Genomic DNA, 15,177 nt, shown 5'->3' on the forward strand with positions numbered 1-15,177 from the left:
TATGGGCGCATTTGCGTTACATGCGGTGCGTGGAAGGCAGTCTCATATCTACCGAGACTTGTGAAAGGTGTGGGCGTGCTCATGCATACGAATGAACACCTGTCTCTTCTTGGCCTCTGGTGGAGGTCACGGGCGGCACGGAAAAGTGGGAGCGGCGTGTGTGCTCTGAAAGGTGCCAGTGACCGGTCCCGAGTGGGGCACCTCACGGTCCACACGTTTGTTGCTGCTGCGTCACGTGCAGTCGCTGACGTCACAGTGGCGGCTATAAGAGGCGGCGGCCGGCCAGCGCGGTACTGTATTGCCAGCGACCACGGACGGCGGACATGGCCAGAATCCTGATCGCCTGCTGCCTGCTCTCGCTGGCCGCGGTTGCCACACACGCGGCGCCGCAGCAGGACAGACTCGACAAAGTCGACATAGACGAGGTGCTGGGCAACGAGCGCCTCTTCAGGGCCTACGTGCAGTGCCTGCTGGACGACGGCGACGGCAAGTGCACGCCAGAGGGCAAAGAGCTCAAGAGTGAGTACCGCCGCTTCCCACATCGCACTTGCCCTTCTCTGCCACCTCTGTCTGCCATTTGATAGGTATAACTTCCTCTCTAACTCTTCTTCTCCTTCTTCCGCTATCTAAGGATTCCCCTGTTTGTCTGCTGACGTGTGGATGTAATGGGCCAACTGCTGTCCCATTTGGAAGGTCGTCCAGGTAGCCGTTTCCCTTACGGTTGTCCGTCTTTAACGTAGTATTCAAGGGTCTATCCTTTCCACATGATCCAATTTCCTTCCTCTGTCTTCATCCATTTACTTCGATTTTGTATTCCACACGGTTCCCTTATAGACTGGTTTGTTTACTCCTTAGAAATATCTTAGAATCTTCATTTTCACTACCATTAATTTTTGTTTTATCTTTTTCGTTTCTGATCTGCTTTCCGACAGATATGTCAAAACAGGTCATCCCATTGTTTTATATACTGGAATTTTTATTTTCCTCTCAGCAGCCATAAAGTTGTTTCTCCACACACCTGGCTACCTTTACTGCCTCTGCCACTTGATTTTTCATTTCCATAATTAAGTCTTTGTAGCTAGTCATAGCAGTGCCTAGACAATTTAATTGACACACCATCTGCTTTTAACTTACATCCCACAGGTTCTTTTGATATTACCATACTCTTAGTTTTTTAGTTAAGGTTTCCATAACTGACAAGCTGTCTTATTAAACTGGTAAAGTTACTTCATCAATGATGTCCGTTATTCAGCTGAACACGAGTTTGCTTACTGAATCCCCTTGTATAATTCCTTTATCTAGTTTAATTTCGTGTGTAAATCTTTGTTGTGTTTTAATTCTAATTCCAGCACACTAAAGGCTAGTGGGAGGTATTCAGTTATTGTGACTTAAGGAAGCTTCCTAGAGTCCCAGTCTAATGAAAATTGAGAAAGCCTACGTAAGGAAGACCAGGTTGTAATCTGACCTGGCTGCTCGCAAAGGGAAGCAGTGTTATCGGCGCATTTGTGTTACATGCTCATATCTACCGATACTTCTAAATGGTGTGGGCGTGATTATGCATACTAATAAACACCTGTTCTCGATGGTGAGTGTTAGTCGGAGATGAGGGTGCCATCTGGAGTGCCCCAGGGAAGTGTGGTAGGTCCACTGTTGATTTCTATCTACATAAATGATCTTTTGGATAGTGTGGATAACAATGTGCGGCTGTTTGCTGATGATGCTATGGTGTACGGGAAGGTGTCGTCGTTGAGTGACTGTAGAAGGATACAAGATGACTTTGACAGGATTTGTGATTGGTGTAAAGAATTGCAGCTAACTCTAAATATAGATAAATGTAAATTAATTCAGATGAATAGGAAAAAGAATCCCGTAATGTTCGAATACTCCATTAGTAGTGTAGCGCTTGACACAGTCACCTCGATTAAATATTTGGGCGTAATATTGAAGAGCAATATGAAGTTGGACAAGCATGTAACGACAGTTGTGGGGAAGGCGAATAGTCGTCTTCGGTTCATTGGTAGAATTTTGGGGAGATGTGGTTCATCTGTAAAGGAGACCGCTTATAAAACACTAATAAGACCTGTCCTTGAGTACTGCTCGGGCGTCTGGGATACCTATCAGGGCGGATTGAGGGAGGACATAGAAGCAATTCAGAGGCGGGCTGCTAGATTTGTTACTGGTAGGTTTGATCATCGCACGAGTGTTACGGAAATTCTTCAGGGACTCGGATGGGAGTCTTTGGAGGAAAGGGGGCGTTTCTTTTCGTGAATCGCTACTGAGGAGATTTAGAGAACCAGCATTTGAGGCTGACTGCAGTACAATTTTACTGCCGCCATCGTATACTTCGCGGAAAGACCACAAAGATGAGATAAGAGAGATTAGGGCTCTTACAGAGGCATATAGGCAGTTATTTTTCCCTCGTTCTGTGTGGGAGTGGAAGAGAAGATGCTAGTTGTGGTACGAGGTACCCTTCCGCCACTCACCGTATGGTGGGTTGCGGAGTATGTATGTAGATGTAGACGTAGAAGAAGAAAAATATAAATTAATGACCCATCCAATACACTACTCCACTCCATTTTGGCTTGGTGTAGCAACAGTGGTTCAATGTTCCGAAAACAGACACTGTTGCAAGAGATTCATTATTAGCTACGCGTTTCGCCCCGTTAGCTCGTCTTGAGATTATCTGGAACAGCGGAGACGGCATTAGGCATATTTAGAAGCCATTGAAACGGAGCTAAGGTGAACTTTTGCTGCGGTCTTCAGTCCGATGGCTAGTCTGATTCAGCTTTCCATCAGACTCTATCCTGTGCAAGCCTCTTCATCTCCAAATAAGTACTTACATCCTACATCCTTCTGTATCTGTTTGCTGTGTTCATATCTTGGTTTCCCTGATCTCCCAGACTTCCATCAAACACTAAACTGATTATCCTTTGCTGTCTCAGAATGTGTCCGACCAACCGAACCCTCCCTCCAGTCAGGTTGTGCCACAAATTTTTCTCTCCAATTCAATTCAGTATCCTGTCATTAGTTATGTGATCTACCAATCTGATCTTCAGCATTCTTCTGTAACACCACATTTCAAATGCTTTTACACTCTTCCATGTTGCACTACCGCACGTGGCTACACTCAATACAGATGTTTTCAGAGTAGAAAAATCTATACTCGACGTTAACAAATTTCTCTTCAGAAACGCTTTTCTTGCCATTCCCAGTCTGCGTTTTATATCCTCTCTACCGCGACCATCTTTAGTTATTTTGCTTCCCAAATAACAGAACTCATCCACTAGTTTTAATGTCTCGTTGCAAATCTAATTTCCTCAGCATCACTTAATTCGACTACATTCCATGATACTGGATTGGCTTTTGTTGATTTTAATCTTATAGCCTGCTTCAGACATATTGTTCATTCCGTTCGTCGACTCTTCCGAGTTCTTTACTGCCTCTGACAGAATTACAGTGTCATCGAGAAACCTGAAAGTTTATTTTATTGTAATTCATACTTCAAGTTTTCCTTTTGTTTCTTTTACTGCTTGGTGAGTGTATAGACTGAATCAATGATGATAACCTACAACGATGTCTCACTCCCTTCTTAACCACTGTTTCACTTTCATGCCTCTTGGCTGTTAAAACTGCTGTGTGTTTTATGCGCAAGTTGTAAATAGCCTTTCGTTCCGTGTATTTTACCCATGCCACCTTCACAATTTCAAACAATATACTCCATTCAACATTGTCAAAAGCTTTACCTAAGTCTTCAAATGCTAGAAAGCAAGGTTTGCCTGTCCTTCACCTATTTTCAAACTTAAGTCGTAGGGTCTGCATCGCCTTACGCGTTCTCACGTTTCTCCAGAATTGAAACTGATCTCTCCGAGCTCAGCTTCTACCATCTCCTCCGTTCTTGCGTTAAGAATTCATCTTAGAATTTTGCAACCATGACTTATTAAACTGATAGTTTGGTAATACTCACATCCGTCAGCATCTACTTTGGAATTGTAATTATTGTATTCTTCTTTATGTCTGGATGTATTACTTCAGTCAATTACGTCTTGCACACCAGATGGAAGAATTCTGTCGTGGCAGCCTTTCCCAACGCAGTTAGTAGTTTGATGCAATGTCGGTTACTTTCCGGACCCTGTTTCGGCTCAGGTGTTTTACTGCTCTATGAAATTCTTCTCACAGTATTAAATATCCCATCTCATGTTCATCTACGTTCTCTTACAGTTCTACTTAAGTACAATTTAGAAAATACAGTCTCTGAATGGCTTCATGTTTTAACAATTAACGTTATAGGTTTCCTTCACGCTGTTATCTCTGATAATGTGCAGCATTAGCTGATAGAAGTTTCCCTAGGGACAAATTCATAAGCTACACGACGGCAATTTTTGTGATACATTTGGCGCAAATGAGTGTCAAAAAGCTGTAGGCAGCATAGTCAGTAATGTGAGGCACCTACCTTTTGATTATAGACTTTGTTGTGGATTGGACATTGGTACCGGTTGTTTCCCTTAGTAAAATGAATGGATACATTTGTGTCTAGTACTTGAACAACGTAAATGTTGCAGGAAGCTTCACAAATTGTTTCGTGAAAGCAGTTCACCTGTCTCTAGACGCACAAAATAGTAAGGCTGAAACAGAATCAATGGACACTCCGTCCATGGGAATTGAATTAGCTAACACTTTTCAGCGATGATTGCCACTCTTTAAACAATGGAGGTAGAAGTAAAATGATCTGGTGTCAACTTGAACTCTTCGTTATTTATTGGACGTTAATGAAAGAAACGGCATCTACTTTAAATTATGTTTCTCTTGAATGCCAATGTCAAATATCTGTTGGGAGACCTGTACTCGCTCCTACGTGGACTCATGAATACTAGAATGCCATCGTAGGTGTCGTGAGAACGATTTTAAAAAGGAAAGCTATTTTCCAAGATGATAATCACTGTCCTAGTGGGTCTGTTATTCAGTGTATAGAAATGCTGTATCCAACGACAGGAAGGACCATCCCAGCTTTTGACCACTGGATATCATGGAAATGAAATATAAAGGCTTCCTGATTTCGTCTACATGTATGGAATTATTTCCGTAATATAAGGACATACGGTTTGTTATATTGGGAAGTGAATTCTGCTTCCTTGTAAGGATTATGACGGTGGTCGAAAGGACAGTGTATCTCACGCATATTTTCTGAAAACTCTTACTTTGTAAAAAATTCTTTTCAATTCGAATTCGTGCAGCTTGTTTTCTACAAGAATTGCTATTTGAATACATTGTTTTAAAGAAAAATATAATCGTAAATTTCGCGAGGTAGAGCGTGATCTAGTCCGCCTCCATAGCTGAATACTGAGTACAAATGGTTCAAATGGCTCTGAGCACAATGGGACTTAACATCTGAGGTCATCAGTCCCCTAGAACTTAGAACTACTTAAACCTAAGGACATCACACACATCCATGCCCTAGGCAGGATTCGAACCTGCAACCGTAGCAGTCTCGCGGTTCCGGACTGAAGCGCCTAGAACCGCAGGGACACCGCGGCCGGCAATGCTGAGCACAGATGGCTGCCTTACGGAAGACCCTCGTTCGATTCCCGGTACTGCCTAGGATTTTTCCTTACCTGGAAGACTGGTACAGGACGCACTCAGCCTCTTGATGTCAAGTGAGGAGCTACTTGAATAAGAAGTAGCAGCTCCAAGGTCTGAGATGTCGGCAAAACAGCTAGGAGAGCGCTGTGCTGACCACATACCCTCCATATAGCATCCGCGTGACTCAGCGAGGCACAGGCTGCGATGGCGGGCAAACAGCAGCCCTTGGGCCTTCAGGGTCTGCACGAGGAGCTTGTTTGCACGTAGAGTGGAACTTGCTGACCTGCATCTCAGTTCCATTTGCCTCGTACTGCCGGACGAAGATACTTACTGGAAGCACATTTACGAGCCTGTTGTTCAGTAATTCAAGGAAAATTCTGTGGGAAAGTTTTAACTATCCTGCAATTTAATTTCTTTAGCTTAAAATGTCGCTTACGAAAACGTGTCACACAGAATAGAGGAAAGCGATTGTGCAAATCTCACAAAAAAAGTGAAGACACTCTTCTGCGTCAGAACAAGGTTACGCTAACGGACGATCAAGTTAGGAACGTCAAGCGTACTAGTGGAGGTGTAGAAAGCTGTTTTGGCTAATACTTCAGCCAAAAAGACACCGTTAAACAGTGACGCCAACAATACTTTAGGGATGAAAGCTCTCTTCCCTGTTAAATATTTATGTGGAACAGATATGTTCCGTTTGTCAGTTCCGAAACATACTGTTCTATGGTAATGTGCCGCGTCGTGAGGATACTAGAAAACAAGATTCTGAAAGAAACCTGAAATGTGATGATGCTCCAGGACATTAGAATTAAGTGGACCAATTATTTGAGAAATCTACAGCCGTGGGGAAAATAAGTGGCGAGAGGATCCTTACTGGATTTTTGGGCGAATGAATGGGACAAGAGGTAAGCCATCAGTAAGGGTTATCTTACCAGCTGAAAGCGCAGCGGAGCCAAAAATTGTAGAACTGGTAAACGATAACGCGGGAAACAGATTTTTCAGGAAGTTAGACTTGCAGAGCTCGGAAGATTTGATCAAGATTGGCCGCCGCAATTATGCTTCCTCATTGTAGCGGTGGGTACGTTATTACTAAAAGTTGAGAGAGACTGTCGTTGAGCATGAAAATGTGCGCCTTGATAGCTGAATCACAGTAACATACTGCCCAAATTCAGCGACTTACATTTTCGTTCCAGTCCAAGAGTAAGGTCAGAGTAATAAAATCGTCTTAGAGACCCGGTTCTCCTCCTAACCCACAGCGAGGTAGACGAGTTTCCGGGCTCGCCGTCGAGGCGAAGGCAAACTACTGGGTGTCTGAAGTCACAGACAGAAGGTCGCGTTCCAAATAAGCAGTGGCCACAGTTCCAAGGGCGTGCAGCCGCCAGTGGGTCATTGTCACGATAGCTATATTTATCAACAGAAATTAAGAGGAACAGGTACGGATGGGTACTTGCAATACTCTGTATTGATATAGAAGACGTGATGCAAAGTTATCTCTGTGATTCCCATCAGGAATAGAAGTTGCTGTCTGATGGTGTGCCGTCCATTGTAGCCGAGCGGTTGTAGGCGCTTCAGTGTGTAACCACGTGACCGCTACGGTGGTAGCTTTGAATCCTGCCTCGGGCATGGATGTGTGTGATGTCCTTAGGCTATTTAGGTTTAAATAGTTCTAAGTTCTAGGGGACTGATGACCTCACATGTTAAGTCCCATAGTGCTCAGAGCCATTTTAACCATTTTCTGATGCTGTGGGCCAATGAATGTTACCTCTAGACAGTATTCTGCGATGTTGTAACTAAACTGTGAATTGGCTCCGTAGCCAATTGCCACAGAAATGATGTACTAACCTCTCGAGAACAATAATCAAAGGCAGTAATGCGTTTTCATGGATTCATTTTCGGTTACTTCTGGCAGCTACCTACCAATAATCCCGTCTTTCACTATTCGAAGATATCATCAGTATTTTTAACGTAAATCCGTTTCCTAGAGCTTAATCCACGTTATTGGATTACTGTGTTTCATCATTTGGCCAATTTATTTTAACTTAGTAGAAAGTTCCTTTTCCTTTCGCCTCAATACTTGGCCAATTTCAATCGCGTGCACCACCTGTTAATGAATCGCGTAAAATGTTTTCAGTATGTTGTCACATTTTACATGCTGTGCGTCATATTTTCTGAGGGGGACAATGGGGAAAAGCCCTATATTTGCCTCAGAGTGTATGGAAAGCCACATAAAAAGCACACTCTCTCTTTCTCGTGTGCCAGAACAACAGTTGTTAAGCCACTGCGCGGATTTAGTGAGGATCTAGCGTACCTCCGTGCCTCAAGGTTAGACACCATGTTACGCGCTGTGAGGAGTGATAAAGTCTTAAAACACGGGATGAGAAACATAGAACCAAGCAAACTGGGCCATAGTAAATATTAGCATATGTGTCACAGACGCGAAAATGCTTGCCTTCAGAGATCAGAATTCAGACGAGATCATTGTTCATGTATTGGTAATGAATATAAACCAATGACTTTTTATAGGCGTATAAAATGAAAGCAGCAATGTTAGAGGTGAAGCCATGGTCTAGGCTTTCGTTAGTAAGCAAAATCTTCTGGGTCCTAGCTTCGATTCCTGTCATTGCATAAATTCTGGATAAAAACGGTCAGCAATGGCAGCCGAAGACTTCCGGTATTAGGAGTGACCCGCCTTCTCGTCAGCGAATGCGGGGAGCAGAAAGAAGTTCACTGTACCCTCCTACTCTAGGGATGGAAGATTGCCCCTCAAAGACGGAAGAGTCTGCAATGACCAATAGTATGATGCTAAAGGTAATGAAAACCATAGCTTTAAAGACATATAGGGTGCATCCACAGAACAAGTGGCCTGTGATTGAAACAAGAGTCGTAATGATCTCTCAGCTGGCATCTTATTCCGGCATTAATAGCCCTTTCGGGTCTTCGGAAAGAGATTGTCCAGAGAGAGGTAACCTCGAAGAAAATATAGAATAACCAACGAAAAGATGACTTTCTCCATTTGAGAGAGTGGAAATTGAGAAGTTCGAACGTGGTAGGGAAGCTAGAAGAACGGGAAACAAAACTGCAAAGCCTCAGTCTAGATGTAGTGGGTGTTAGTAAAGTATAACGGAAAGAAAATAAGAATTTATGGCCCAACGACCGTAGGATAATATGAACAGCAACAGAGATCTGTTTCACGGAATTAGGACTCTTTATGAATAGGAAGGTAGACGTCAGACAATTACAATTATCGGTCTGCAAATATCTTATTCTCATCATAGTCGAGTCGAGAGCAACACAATGACAAAAATAATATTTAAGATACATATATACGCGTCAAAAGCAGAATGTGAAGAGACAGAGGGTGTATGTGAAGTTTACGAACTGGTATTTCAGTGTGTAAAGGTAGACGAAAAACTAATGGTAATGTGGGATTGGAACGAAGTAGAAGAAGAAAGACGAGAAAAGTTACTGTAGTAGAAATGAGGAGAAAGAGACTAAAATGAATTGTGCAGTACTTTCCAGCTAATAACAACCACTACACTAATCAGAAATCACAAGGCAAGGACACGAATTGGAAAAAGACCCGGGACACTGGAAGGTTTCAGTTGGATTACGTCATAGTCAGAGAGACATTCCCATAAGAGATACTGGTTTGCAAGGCATAACCAGAAGCAAATACTCACTCCGATAGAAATTCAATAATTACGAGTAGAGTAGACCAAAGTTTAATCAGTATGGAAGGTAGTGAGATACTTGGGTTCTGTTAAAGATGAGGTGCGTCTGAAGTTCTCTGATCACGTAGATAATGCGATAATGAATAACAGTTAATCTGAAGAAGAACGGACATAACTAGAAATGGCAGAAAATGTGGAAGGAAGTATATAGGTACAAGGAAGGTAACCACGAAGAAATCTTGGGTAACATTAGAAATTTTTCTGCGGATCGAGCAAAGCAGGGAGTAAAAAAAAAAAATGTGAATGACTGGAACATGGTCATTTAGTCGCATAGAAATGGAACAAACAGGAAGGGCAGGGAAGCCAAAACGAAATGGCTGCAGCAAAAATGTGAAAAACAAATGGTCATCGGATGGACTAATTCATCGTATAAAAAGGTCAAAAAATCTTAAAATCAAGAATACTAACAATTAGAGTATAATGGACAATCCACTGTCAAAAATAGTCGAGAGAGGGGATAGGTAGAATGAGTACATTTGAGTCCTCTAGGAGAGAGTGAACCATCTGATGACGTCGTAAGTGAAACAATGGAAGTCGGTATGGAAGACAAAGTTGATCCGGCATTAGGATTTAACAGAGTTTTAGGATACTTACTATTAACTAAGGTCGAAGATATTGTAAACTTTCCTTCGGTAATTTAAAACCTTTGAGCGATATGGTGAACATACGACTATTCGCGTCAGAGTGTAGGATCTGTGAGACTTCGAATGTATCAGGCTTTCGGATAAATTTCAGCCACAGAGCCCGGAAAATTATCGGATAAGTGCGAGAACTGTAGCACACTCACCTTAGCATCACGTGTACTCAAATTACTAGCAAAGGTAATTTACAAGGTATAGATAAGAAAATCTAGGATCTCACCGATATCGATCAGTTTGGTTTGTGGGGAGGTATGGCGACAGAGACAGCTGTGCAGTTGCGATTGATAATGAAAGCAAGACCTAGGAGATTTCAATACTGTTAGTATGACTTGTCAACCTAAGAAAAGCGTACGACAATATAGAATGGTGGAAGGTGTTCGCAGCTCCGAGAAAAATGAAAGTAAGCCATACGCAAAGACGGGTAACTTAGAGTACTTACCAGAATCCACACGCAACTATGAGAATGTAGGACTATAAATCGGAGAAACAATGACGTAAATGAAAGTAAGTTTGAAGTATAGAATTAAAATGTAGCGAGTAAGAATATCAGTGATAAGATACGCTGACGACGTTTATTACTCCAGTGAAAATCATGAAGAATTACTACAAGGCTTGTTGAACTGATTCACCGAAGGTAATCGATCAATGAATAATCAATAAAACCAAAGAATGACGAAATTAAGGGGAAGAAGCAGATATTAGAATAAAGATAATCTCAACATTAGAATGGGTGACCACGGTGTACACGAATCCGATTAGCTACAAATCTGACATCAAAACTAGGTCACCAAGAAGTAGATGACAGTGAGGAATTCTTTTACCCTGAAGAAAATAAAAAAAATGAAAATAACATTATAACGGATGAAGCAAGTTAGACACAGAAACCATGCTAGCACAAGCAACACTGCCCCACTTATTGGACGACCCAATGATCCTTGTTTGTAGATCTCTGCTTTACCACGTCGGGAGACGCAACTCTTACCAAAGTGACGCCAAGCCAAAAGTTAGTGCAGAGCTCAAAACATCAGGAAAACTACAGTAAGATGTCCTAGTTTTATAGGCTTCTCTCACATTTTTAACGCTAATGTTTTATGTTCCCAACGGATCACCAGATTACTCTTTTATTTAATAAACAGTCTTCTGATATAATAGATGATAACCAATATTTAAGTACGGTCCCTCTGTTCATATTTTGGATAGATTTAATGCAATTTTCTATTATTTAGTCAATCCATTCGAAAGCCTAAGAATTTTCAATTCACATTAATTTGACATCCGGAACTTCATTATTTTATCTCTGTGTATGTTGCATTGTATCTGTTGCTGGGTTCATTATAAAATTGGGGAAATGTTGAAATTTCCTGGCAGACTGAAGCTGTGCGTCGGAGCGGAACTCAAACTCGGGATCTCTGCCATGATGCTGGCGGACGTAAAGCTTTGAGCAGGGGACCTCAGTCGTGCTCGGCACCTGAATTAGTAGCTCGCGAAAGGCAATAGTTCCGGATTCGAGTGCCGGTCGGGTCCACAGCATTAATCTGTCGAGAAGTTACAATATTTCCCTAATTATCTGATAAAGCGAGAAGCAGGTATAATGTAGCGTAGAAAGAGATCTGGCAGCGCACACTATGCTACAGAGTGAAATTTCATTCTGGGAAAATATTTTTTGAAACAATGGTTGACTTACACGACTTGAAAAACAACACATGAGAAGCACAGAAATTAACAATAAGATTAAAAGCAGTACAAACACAAAATTCTTTACCGTGTTGTCGTGGATCGTGATTGATTTTGACCATTAGAGGCCATAATTTATCAGTTATATTCAATGTTTTCACCACAGTGTTACATAAACTTCGAGCAGTTTGCTGTTTCAGTTGTATTCGACATTATAGATTCCATATTTTTATTGTTCTGCGTTGGTTGGATACACCCTAATCTATTCGTTAGACGCAACTATGTCTCGTCTGTTAGCCTCAATAACTTTGGCTTGAGATTATAGAAATCTATTCTCTAGTATGGAAACGATATTAATTAACAACATGTAACTCCACTACATTTCATTAATGAAATATTTTGGCACTAGTAGTTGTATTAAGCTGAGATGGGAACGTAGTATTCATTTTCAAAATAACGTTCTTTAGCGAGTTAGGTTTCTTCATCTGTAGTTTATGTAACCAGCAAGTGTTCAACAAATATCTCTCAGGTTACATGCTGTTTAATTAGAACGGAGGGCCTCAAATATTTCAGTTTCAAAGCATCAGTTCCATATCTGCAGCTCAAATGTGCTTAACTTCAACCGCGAAGTTCGAGTATGCCACAAGAGTTTTTGAAATCTACAATTTCAGGACCTAAGTGTGATATATGTGTCTCTTTTTTCCCCTTTTCCCTGATCACTGATTCAATGGATTTTACTACAATTTCTTCTCTTCTAACAATCTACTCATCTTAGAGTAGCACTGCTACCCATTTATATAATTCGTTTAAGTTATTTCTTATATCTGCCAGCAGACGCTCAGTATCGGTAATTGCATCTGGTTAAGCTTAGACGAAGCGACTGTCAAAAGCAATAAGTGGTTCCACATACTCCATTGTCGTCTTCTTTCCTGTAGTGTGCGTTTATCAGAAGTAAAGGAACCCTATCGTTATTTCTTCTATCCAAGACTCCCCAACAACAACGAAAACGGTAACTGTATGTTCTCCTCTATTCACAGGACGTTGCAGCATCATGTAACTATAATACTTACATGCTATCTATATATTCTGTACGTCTTTCAATTTGGGAATGCTGGGTTCGTGAGGATAATAATTCTGTCATTATCGGATTCCTAGTCACTCCTTATTCCTACCAATTTCTACACTTGCTATACACCTCACTGATCATGTCATTGAAACTACATAGTTTCGTGTACAGACTCATAAGTGAATGAAATTTATCCATAACGGATGCTGTCGAACTCCGTGACTGTTCCTTCATAAGGTGTAGAGAAATATCCCCTACCAGTCACAATAGAAGGTTATTTATTTGTCAACCGGTTTCGGGCTTGCGCCCATCCTCAGGTGTTTATACATTCATGTACATGTTTGTACTGTAGGAGATCAATAAGGATGAAGCACCATTATTATAGTTACTCTGTGGTGATAGTTTTGCCACTTAGTTACACACTTATTGCCATTTTCGCGTCCATATTTCAGTTTTACCAATTATAGCTTCATATTTCACTATTATGATGTGCACTCGTGAAATCCACTGTCTTTACATATAACAATGGCACTTCATTTTTATTGAACTCCAACAGTATAAACATGTACATGAATGAATAAACACCTTATGATGGGCGCAAGCCCGAAACCGGTAGTGCGACAAAGAAATAACCTTTTATTGTGACTGGTAGCTGATACTTTTCTACGACTCATAAGTATCACTTTGGCTTCCTTGGACTGTCAGCTCTGTCGCATGTCGACCACATAGTTTTGTTATAGAAAGGAAGCACTGTTCCTCTATCCATGAATACGAAAAACAGCAACTACTTCATCAGGAATAAAGACTACTTGCCGACCTTATCTGTAGATAAGAAAATTGCTACCCCATTTTTAAACCATCTCTGGTATTGCTTACTTCAGTGACCTGCATTTCGTTACCACAAACAGAGTCGTACAGAAAGCGAAGACTTATTTACAACTGATACAACAATGGTGTCAATTACTAGTGGAATGAGTACGAATCATATTTCCTTAGGTATTCCTGGACATCTGGCTAATGTGAAGGTGTTCCCGATCGTATAAGACAAAAAAGGAGTACGATTTGCTAGTTTCCGTAAAACTTAGGTGTAGGAGGATTTGAATAATTCCACCAATAGCAGACACCTACGCCCCATCTAGCTTTCGCCGTTATCTTAGCGATCAATTATCCCCTAACTAACCTCTTTCAGCCACTTCATTCGTCATCTTGTTGTTTCACATTTGTGCAGAACTGCTCCCGAACCTGGTGGCCACCGGGTGTAACGACTGCTCGCCGCGCCACCTGGAGAGGTCGGTGAAGGTGCTGAAGTACGTCACGGAGAAGCGTCCGCAGGACTGGACCAAGCTGAAGGCCAAGTACGACCCCGCGGGCGAGTACACCAAGAAGCACAGCGCCACCTGGAAGCAGCGAGGCATCAACTTCTGAGCGCCTCTGGGCCCTGCCAGGGGCTCCCGCAGCTGTCTGTGATAACTCACGTGCATCATCCACACTCAGCCCACGTCTACATCTCCAGCACCTCACACTCTGCCGCGAGACAGGCCGTGTAGACTAAAAGATAGTGACCGATGAAGATACCATCTAACAAATCAGCTTAATATTGTTCATACTGTACATCCTCAGAGTACAAAAATAAATACTCCGTGACGGATTCATGTAAAGCGCCAATATTTTGTTGTACATTACATTTTCTGTGCATAGCAGTCTCGATTTTCTCCCATCGACTGATTCAGCAACATGTTTGGTTTTTCCAGTGAAGAAACTGACCAACATTAACACTTTGTACGTTTCCTTTCCTCTGCACACAACTATTTTATGCGTATTTCCTCCCTTAGAAACAACTTATATTGCTGCATATGTTAATCCAGCATGCACGACTCTCATTCATAGAAAAAGAATTTAATGATCTGTGATAGCTTCCTACATTTAAAGCTGGCTAATGCCAACGTTCAGATATGCTGTGCATCCATTTGCTCACGTCAGTGGCAAATAGAAATTATACTGTGAAATGTGCTCCGAATTTATGTTCCAGCTAACCGATTACTATTTGCAGTAGCTTTTGTACAGCCTGTTAAAGATTCGTCACTTTTTTTTTTTTTTTTTGTATGCTCAGGACTGTGAACATCAGATCAGAATTGGAAACAAAGCCACTGGGACTTTATTCAATGCTTCTTGGACTCCCACTGTAGAGCAACAACATTACTCAACTGCTGCACTACCGTTCCTCATCCCTAGAGGTCTGAAATGCTTCATATCCTCATCCAAACGCTGCAGTACCGTTTAACACCTATTTTAAGTAGAAAACCTTATGACAGTAACAAAATGTAGAGGAAGACATGACTTACCAATGTGTTAAACGAAGGTGGAAAAAGACAAGTTTGTCTGTGTTCATGAGATATAGAATAAGTGGTATCTACTATCGAAGAGAAAGATTTAGATCTTATTAAAGGAAAACTTAAAAAAAAAATTAATGCTGTGCGCACATCTCTAAATA

At 41.5% G+C, this 15,177-nt stretch overlaps 1 protein-coding gene across 1 annotated transcript; it reads left to right on the plus strand.

Moving 5' to 3' along the window:
- The first annotated feature begins 280 nt into the window (after positions 1–280).
- Positions 281–14,351, plus strand: LOC126272920 (ejaculatory bulb-specific protein 3-like). Its single transcript, XM_049976207.1, has 2 exons — positions 281–519; positions 13,915–14,351. Exons 1-2 carry the CDS (start codon positions 324–326, stop codon positions 14,109–14,111), a joined length of 393 nt encoding a protein of 130 aa, XP_049832164.1. The 5' UTR covers positions 281–323; the 3' UTR covers positions 14,112–14,351.
- The last annotated feature ends 826 nt before the right edge of the window (positions 14,352–15,177 follow it).

This window comes from Schistocerca gregaria, chromosome 5 (assembly GCF_023897955.1).
Source record: "Schistocerca gregaria isolate iqSchGreg1 chromosome 5, iqSchGreg1.2, whole genome shotgun sequence".
NCBI lineage: Eukaryota > Metazoa > Arthropoda > Insecta > Orthoptera > Acrididae > Schistocerca > Schistocerca gregaria.